Genomic DNA, 9,453 nt, shown 5'->3' on the forward strand with positions numbered 1-9,453 from the left:
CCAGCATCTGCAGTTCCTACTATCTCTGATACAAAGTATGAATTTAGCTTGTCAGCCACTTCTTTGTTTCCTATTTCTGACTGTGATGGACGTATATTAGTTTTCAGTAATCCTTTGCTCTTTACATACTTATGAAAAGTTTTACAGTCAGTTCTTATGTTCTCTGCAAGCTTACACTCATGCTGCTTCACCCCTTCTTAATCAATCACTTGGTCCTCGTTTGCTGACTTCTAAACTGTTCTCAATCTTCAGGTCTATTTTTTTTTTTCTCTTCCCAATTTGTATACTTTCGTTTTGCTTCTAATACTATCTCTGACTTGTCCCTTGTTTGGCTATTATTCTCTTTGCACTCATGTGCCAGGCAAGAAATAAATGACTTTTGTAATTTACCCATTCATTCTTTGAATGTTTGCCATTGCCTATCCACAGATAGTCCTTTCATTGCCATTTCCCAATCCACCAAAGCCAACTCGAACGCTTCACACCATTGTAGTTTGCCTTATGAAGCTTTAGGACCCTAGCCTCAGAATCCACTACCTCTCTGCCTTGATGAAGAATTCCATCATATTATGGTCACTCATCCCCAAGAGGTCTATAATATTCAAAACAAAATTAATAAATAACACGCGTTGACATAAATAAGTATGATCTGATAGCTATTACAGTGATGTGCATGCAGGACAATAAAGATTGATTCCTGAATTTTGAATGGTATATTATACTTAAGAATATGAGGCTAATTGAGAGGAAGGAGAAGCACATGTAATCAAAGATGGTATTAATGCAAAAGTTAGAGATGACCTTGGTTCAGAACATCAGGACATATGATCAGTTTGACTGGAGGTAAAGAATAGTGGGAGAAAGAAGTCACTAGTGGCAGTGACCTACAGGATTTCAAACAGTAACCATGCTTTAGAAGTACACAAGAAATATTCGTACTCTTAGTAAGGGGTTGGTAATAATTATAACTTTAAATGACATACAAACTGGAAAAATCTGGTAATAATGCCTAGTTGATGAGTTTATGGAACTCTTTCAAGAGTTTCTTAAAAGTAGTGCTTTTTTTTTTCAAACTGACCAGCAAGCAGACTGTACTGGACTTGGTATTGTTAATGTGACCGGATTAATTTGTGACCTTGGAATGTGTTAAAATGGGCGTTTTCTAATTGACAGAGTGTAGCAAGTACTTCCCTCGGGTAGCTGTGCTGGGCTCTTAACTTTTTACAATTTTTGTCAGTTACCTAGATGAGATCAAAGGGTGGTGGCATAGGGCATTGGTTAGGCCACTTTTGGAATACTACATTTGATTCTGGCCTTCCTGCCAAAGGAAGGATGCTGTGAAACTTGACAGGGTTCAGAAAAGACTTACAAGGATGTTGCCAGGGTTGGAGGGTTTGAGCTAAAGGGAGAGGCTGAATAGGCTGGGGCTGTTTTTCCCTGGAGCATCAGAGGTTTATATTATCGTGAGAGGCATGGATAGGGTGAATAGCCGAGGCCTTTTCCCCAGGATAGGGGAAAACTAGAAGGCGGAGTTTTAAGGTGAGAGGGAAAGATTGCGTAAGGTCCCTTTTAAGAGGGTGGTGTGTGTAAGCAATAAGCTGCCTGAGGAAGTGGTGGAGGCTGATACAATTGCCACCTTTTATAAGGCATCTGCATGGGTATATGAATATGAAGGGTTTAGAGGGATATGGGCCAAATGCTGGCAAATAGGACTAGATTTATAAAGGATATGGGGTCAGCATGAACGAGTTGGACCAAAAGGTCTGTTTCCATGCTGCACAATTTATTTACATTGATTTATTTGTCACATGTACTAAGTATAAGAATACGTAAGTACAGCGAAAAGTGCACAAAGTTGCCATGCACCGGCGCCCATTTGATTACGAAAACCAGAATTAAAAGATTTAAGTATGGGGAAAAAGAAAGTCCAGAGTCCCAAGTCCCACCCCCACAATGGTGTAAGCACCGCTACAATAGCTAGGACGCCTGTGAGGTGGCCCGCTGTCGTGTCTCACTGGCCTTGTCTTGCTGTGACTGCTGCCACCTCGCTGGCCCGCACTTACTGCCGATCTGGCTCACTCCTGATCCACTGCTATCACCGTAGGACATGGCCTGTGCGTTCAACTCCTACCACTCGGTTCCTGGTCGTGATCTGACTCCGTCCTGGCTCATGTGGTAGATAGTTAAAAAGATGGGGGCTGGGGGGTATAGAACTCCTCCTGCAGAGAGGAGTGAGGAGAAGAAAAACCAAGGAAAAGGAAAGAGAACTGGCGAACGGAGTGGACTTCTGAATGGAGTGTTACCCTGCTGCCATCTTGCTGGAGCTCTATGACTATGAGCTGTCTCTACTATATTAATAGTTATTCACTTCTTATTGCATAATACTCATTCTAATATGTCCTGTTCTCTAACTGGTTCCTCAATGTATTTGTCCAGAAAATCATTCCGTGTATGCTGTAGGAATTCCTCCTCGGTGGTATTGTGACTAATTTGATTCATCCAATCTATGTGCAGATTAAAGTCATCCATAATTACAGATGTTCTTTTACCGCATCCATCTGATTTCCTGTTTAATGCCATTTCCAACATTACTGCAGTTTCGTAGTTTGTATACTACCTCCACTCGTATGTTTTTCCCCTTGGTATTTCTCAATTGTACGCACAAATTCTACGTTGTCTGATCTAACAGCTTTCTTCAATATTGTGTTTATCTTCTCTAACCAGTAATGTAACTCTACCACCTTTTTTTTTGCCTTTGTGTTTGTTTGTCCTTCCTAAATGACTGGTTCCCATGCCCGGGTCACCCTGCAGCCATGACTGTGTAATGCTAGGAGCAACTAGGGATTGGCAATTAATGCTGACCCAGCCAGTAATACCCATATTCCAAAAATTAATATGAAAAGAAAACTTGGCTGATGATATCAGCCATGGTTTAATTGGTAACTCACTCACCTCTGTATCAGAGGGTTACAGTTCAAGATGCACTCCAGGGCTTGAGCACAGAAGCTGAGGTTCCCCCTCCAGTGTGGTACTGAGAGAATATTGCACTGTGGCAGTGTTATCTTTCATGTGAGGCATTAAACTAAGCTTTTATCGGCCTACTTGGTGAACGTAAAAGATCCTCTGGTGCTATTTTGAAGAGGAGGAGTTACCCTGGTGTCCTGGCCAACATTTATCACTCAGTCAACAACACAAAAAGAATGAGATCTGATTATCATGTTGCTAATTGTGGGAGTTTGCTGAGCACAAATCAGCTACCACATTTCCTATATTACAACAGTAACTGCACTTCAAAAAATACTTAATTGGTTATAAAGTGCTTTTGAGAAGTCTGGTCATGAAAAGTGCTATTTAACGCAAGATAATCCAACTGGAATACCGAATTGGAGTGAGCTCCTGTAACACATCTATGAAGCAGTTCACTGTATTAAAGATGCCATGTTAGTGCAGCTTGCTCTTCTTGGAAGGTATCCTGCTTTCTAACATTCTGACTCCATGTTTCTCTCTCCCAGAAGTATCATATTATTTCTATTAACAACATAGAAAAGTACAGTACAGGAACAGGCCCTCAGGCCCACTATGTCTGTGCTGAACATGATGTCATTCCAAACTAATCTCATCTGCCTGCACATAGTCTGTATCCCTCTATTCTCTCCCTGTTCAGGGGTCTGTCTAAATGCCTCTTAAACATTGCTATTGTATTCGCTTCTGCCACCTCCCTTGGCAGCACGTTCCAGATGCTCATCACCCTCTTGGTGGTTGGGGTGGGGGGGTGGGGTGGTGTATGTACTTCACACATCTCCTCCTTTAAACTTTACCCCCTCTCATCTTAAACCTATGCCCCCTAATATTTGACACTTCCAACATGGGAAAAAGACTCCGACTATCCATGCTATTCATGCCTGTCATAATTTTATATACCTCTATCAGGTCACCCTAGTAAAAACAATCCTAGTTTGTCCAAACTCTCCATATAGCTAATACATGCCAATCCAGGCAACATCATTGCACCTTCTAAAAAACCTTCACAACCTTTCTATAGTGTGGCAACCACACACTACTCCAAATGCTTTATACCACTACAACTTGACTTGCCCGCTTTTATCCCCATTGCCCTGATGGATGAAGGCAAGTCTGCCATACACAGCCTTTACCACCATTTCCATTTGTGTTGCCACTTTCAGGGAGCTATGGACTTGCACCCTCCAAAAATCAATGCTTCTAAGGGTCCTGCCATTTATTGTGTTTATTTTTCTCTTGTATTTGACCTTCCAAAATGCATGACCTCACACTTGACCAGATTAAACTCCATCTGCTATTTCTCTGCTAAACTTCCCAACTGATCTTTATCGTGCTGTGTCCTTTGACAACTTTCCTCCCTATCCACAACTCCACCAGTTTTGTATTATCTGCAAACTTACTAATAAGACCACCTTTCATTTTCATCCAAATCATTTATATTACAAACAACAGAGATCCTTGTAGAACACCACTGGTCACAAACCACTAGTCAGGAAAACACTGCTTCACAACTACCTTGTGTCTTCTGTCACCAGGCTAATTTTGTATCCAATGTACCAACTGATTGTGGATCCCATGCAACTTAATCTTCTGGACCAGGCTACCACCAGGGGCCTTGTCAGAAGATTTACTGAAGTCCATGTGGACTATATCCACTGCTCTATCCTTGTCAGTCATCTTTGTTATTTGCTCAGAAAATTCAATCAAATTTGGAGACTAGACCTCCCCTTCACAAAGCCATGCTGATTATATTTAAGTTCAGTCTTTTCCAAATGTGAGTAAATCCTGCCCCTAAGAATTTTCACCAATAATTTGCCTATGACTGATGTAAGGCTCACGGGTCTATAACTTTCCTAGATTATTCCTGTTAGCTGCCTTATTAGAAAGGAGTGACATTGGATATTCTGCAGTTTTCTGGGACCTCAGCTGTGGCTAAAGATGATGAAAGATCCCTGTCAAGGCTCCAGCAATCTCCTCCTTTGCCAACTTCAGTATCCTGGGATAGATCCCATCAGGCCCTATCTACCTTTAATATTTTTCAAGACACTCAACACCACCTTGTTGATATTGACATGCCCTAGAATATCAACATAACCCTCTGTCATCCATGTTCTTGTTCTTGGTGAATACCAATACAAAGTACTCATTTAGGACCGCCTACACTACCCCTTGACTCCATACACCAATTACTTCCTGTGTCCCTGAGTGGACCTCCCTTTCCCTAGTTATCCTTTTGCTTGTAACTTATGTATAAACTACCTTGGGATTCTCCTTAATCCTACTTCAAGAATATTTCATGGCCCCTTTTAGCCCTCTAATTCCTTGTTTAAGCGCATCCCTGCTCCCTCTATATTCCTCAAGGGACTTGTCTGATTTCAGTTTCTTAAACCTTACATATTCTTCCTTTTTATTTTTGAAAAAGCTTTGAATATTTCTCCCCAATGTTATCATCCTTATCTTTCATCCTCACAGGAACATGCCTGTCCTGAACTCTTATCAACAGGCCCTTAAAGGAATCCTATGTGTCAGATGTGGATTTACCCTCAAACAGCTGGCCCCAATCTAATTTCTCCAGATGCAGTCTAATTCTGTCAAAATCCTCTTCTAATTAGCTTTGCCCCCAACTTAGCACTTTCACCTGAGAAATAGTGTTATCTTTATCCATAACTATCTTAAAACTTATGATCACTGTTCCCAAAATGATCCCTTACTGAAACATTGATAACCTGGCCAGGCTCAATCCCCAGTATAAGGTCTATTCTCCACCTACCCTCCACCCCCCAAGTATCCCATCTATACAACAACAGTTTTCAAAATGTTACATCTGTTTGAGGGGGGGAATGGCCACTTGAAGAAATCTGTAGTATGTAAGTCGTCACCAAAAGGAAAGTCAAAGCTGTTGTCTACACACAGTAACTGGTGCTGCTTTGATGTCCTGCTAGGTTAATATATCACATGGTATGTTACTGACGTATTCATAAGAACAAGGAGGTTTCATTTTCATTGCTATTGATTTTAAACTAGGTCATCAGTAAACGTGATCCAATACGCTTATCTTTTAGAGGTCTTGAGGTTTGGTTAGAGATCTCGATCAAGGGGAATTTGTGTGCATTGTCAATGTGTTGTGTGTGAAGCATTTATTGTTTCTTAATTACCTTTACTGTTTCAATTTAGGCCAAGGCTGTGGCCTCTGAATCCAATGCAACATTCTTCAATATCAGTGCTGCAAGTCTAACCTCCAAATACGTAAGTAATTGTGACAGCCTTCAAATGTTGTGTTATGATCCTAGCGGATGTTATTACTGGACACGTCAGAACCCAACCTGAAATCTGGCTTGATAGATTTTTTCTTTAATTTAATGAGGTTGTACTTCATAGAAGAATAAGCATACATTGCTGCAGATTTGTTTTGACAATAAAACAAAAGTACAAAAGAAATGATATGGAGGTGGCAGTGTTGGACTGGGGTGGATAAGGTCAAAAATCACATGACACCAGGTTATAGTCCAACAGGTTTATTGGACCATAACCTGGTGTCATGTGATTTTTGACCTTGTACAAAAGAAATGATGATATAGTGCAATATTATTCCATTATTTACATGTAGCTATTGACATATGTTGCAATTTTGAAAAGTTTTGAAACACTGCAAAAAAAATTCCATCCATCCCAATACCATCACTGTACAGTGCTCAAAATACCAGAGTAAGTTCCATTTTCTATCATTATCTGTAGAGTCATAGATACACAGCATGGAAACAAACCCTTCTGTCAACTCATCCATGCTGACCAGATATCCTTTATCAATCTAGTCCCATTTGCTAGCATTTGGCCCATATCCCTCTTAAACCTTTCCTATTCATATACTGATTCAAATGCCTTTTAAATGTTGTAATTGTACCAGCTTCCTCTGGCAGCTCATTCTGTATACGCACCACCTGCATGAAAAAGTTGCCCCTTAGGTCCCTTTCATATCTTTCCCCTCTCTCCTTAAACCTATACCCTTTGGTTTTGGACTCCCCTACCCTGGGAAAAGACTTTGCCTATTTTCCCTATCCATGTCCCTCACCATTTTATAAATGCCAATAAGGTTGCCCCTCATATAGGTTTGACTTGTCAGTTTTCTTTCATTACCCAGTCTTGAGAGCTTGGTAGTCTTCCTTAATTTTTCACACAACTGAGTTTCAACTTACTTAACTTGATAACCCCTAACCAAACACTTCTGGTCTGGAATTTTCAAACTAAATACTGACACTGAGATGACCCATTACTGCTCTGAACTAACTCCTTTCTCCATGAGAAACCTTCTTTCATCTGATCACAGCTAGGTCTTTGGTGAAACTAAATCCAAAAGTTTTCCAATCTGTGGGATTTGTTTTCGAAGCAAAAAAGAAGTCAATACTTGATTCTGCTGGTTCAAAAGCATGTTTAATATCTTTCACGGTTTGGTTTAAAATCACGATTCCAGAAAGATGGACAGGTTAATTATTATCACTGCATGCACAAACCAAAAGTCACATGTTACTAGTTCAAAATCCAGACTCTCGAATAAATGATAATATGTAATAAATGACACACCTGACAGATTTTAAATAACTTCCTTTTACTTTGGGTTATTGGTTCCATTTTGAATTTTTTTATTGTAACGTGAACATAAGATACAAATGCAAGAACATGTGAAAGGGATAAAATTCCTCACCTGGGGATTGTGCATGGCATGGGGTCAACGTCAAAGTAACAATAGTAGGAAAATACCTCTGTTTTCAGAGAAATTGAAAGTATCCTTCCTGTTCGCTTATGTAACTTTAAAAAAAATTTCTCAGAAAGACTAACATACTGTGAGGGGGTGGGCAGGGGGAGGGTGCGTGTCTTCAATGAACTAAAATTAAACAGAGTTTACTGTAGCTGTAAAGCATTTAAGCACTCAACACTCTTGGTTTAATTTCACTTTTATGTGTTATAGCCCTCCATGTTGATGTTTTGGTAAATTGTTTGTTGTTATTTTGATGGGAGATCTGAATTGTTTGATCAGTTTCTTAGGAGTTGTTTCTGTTTTAGGTTGGAGAGGGAGAAAAGTTAGTGAGAGCTCTCTTTTCAGCAGCTCGAGAGCTTCAGCCATCCATCATTTTCATTGGTGAGTGCAGCACCAACATTCAAAGATCTGTACCTATTAGCATTACTTGTTTATATCTGGTACCACTGTATGCTAGTGCGTTGGCAGACAGAATTTGCAATGTGAGATTTTGTCCGTTTACAAATATATTGATCCTTCTCGCAGATGAAATAGACAGCCTTCTTTGTGAGAGACGAGAAGGAGAGCATGATGCAAGCAGACGCTTAAAAACAGAGTTCTTGATAGAATTTGATGGGGTGAGTACTGTTGGCCACCAGCTATATTAATATGTTCATTTTTAGGGGCAGAGCTCAAAAAGGTTAGTATTGTTTTCACCACAAGTGCTAGATATGAAACTGACCCAATTTGGACCACTTAAGATAGTCACTGATAATGAAGAGGCCAAGGAGGGATAATAGTTTGCAAGTTGCAGACACAATGGATGTTACTTGTGTACATTGACCAGGTGTTAATGTAATACTTGTTTTCAGTGTCATTGAACACTCCTGTACCAGAACTTTGTAGTTTTCCTTTGCCAGTACCCAGTCAAACAATTGAGATCTTGAGGCTGTAGAAGTGAGATGCCTTGATGTGTACAACTTACTGCACATACTCACATGCATTTCAAGAAGGCTGTCTGATTTTAAAACTCCAGTGGGATTAGCTTAATTGTAAACCATGGCACTAATTTATTTCTTGTACAGAACAGAATATAGTGAAATGCTGAGATAGTAGGAACTGCAGATGCTGGAGAATCTGAGATAACAAGATGTAGAGCTGGATGAACACAGCAGGCCGAGCAGGAAGGCTGACGTTTTGGGCCTAGACCCTTCTTCAGAAACCCTTCTCCAACCCCTTAAGCCTTCCACATCAAAGAGGGTGGGAGTTGAAGAGAAAACTGGGGATTTTTCTTTCTTCAATCAAAGGACAAACTGAAGGTGTTTCCGAACTTCCAACGATTAGTAAACTGCCGCGCTGCCATAAATAATAGAAACAAGCTATAAGATGCAAAACACACACTCACCAATTTAATAGCTGTGATTTAAACAGGTAATAAGCTGCAGCCTGTTTTCACATTAGTTGAACAGAACTCCTGTCATTCAAAGGATTTAAAATGAGGAGCCAGGAATAAAAGTGAAGGATAAGATTCAGAATAGGTCCCTAGAGTGTCATAAACCACATGTATTAGGAACCTCAGAATGAATCACTATTCAGAGGACAAGTAGGAACCTGTGGAGTTAACGATATAAATGCATTGCTGTATCCTACACAGTGGAGTCTGAGAGGAGGTAACAGTCTGCCGACTGAGGGTAAGACAA

General features: G+C 40.2%; 1 protein-coding gene across 1 annotated transcript in view; it reads left to right on the forward strand.

Annotated features, from left to right (window-relative positions):
- The window catches only part of LOC109914849 (spastin), a gene marked incomplete at its 3' end in the record, with an annotated part of 17,531 nt that overhangs the window by 4,061 nt on the left and 4,017 nt on the right, over positions 1–9,453 (forward strand). The window contains exons 2-4 of the mRNA XM_048593282.1: positions 6,196–6,267; positions 8,080–8,155; positions 8,300–8,391. Of these exons, the coding sequence (XP_048449239.1) occupies positions 6,196–6,267; positions 8,080–8,155; positions 8,300–8,391 (240 nt within the window). The remainder of the gene's footprint in view (positions 1–6,195; positions 6,268–8,079; positions 8,156–8,299; positions 8,392–9,453) is intronic.

This window comes from Rhincodon typus, unplaced genomic scaffold (genome assembly GCF_021869965.1).
Source record: "Rhincodon typus isolate 14 unplaced genomic scaffold, sRhiTyp1.1 hic_rhity00002606, whole genome shotgun sequence".
Lineage (NCBI taxonomy): Eukaryota > Metazoa > Chordata > Chondrichthyes > Orectolobiformes > Rhincodontidae > Rhincodon > Rhincodon typus.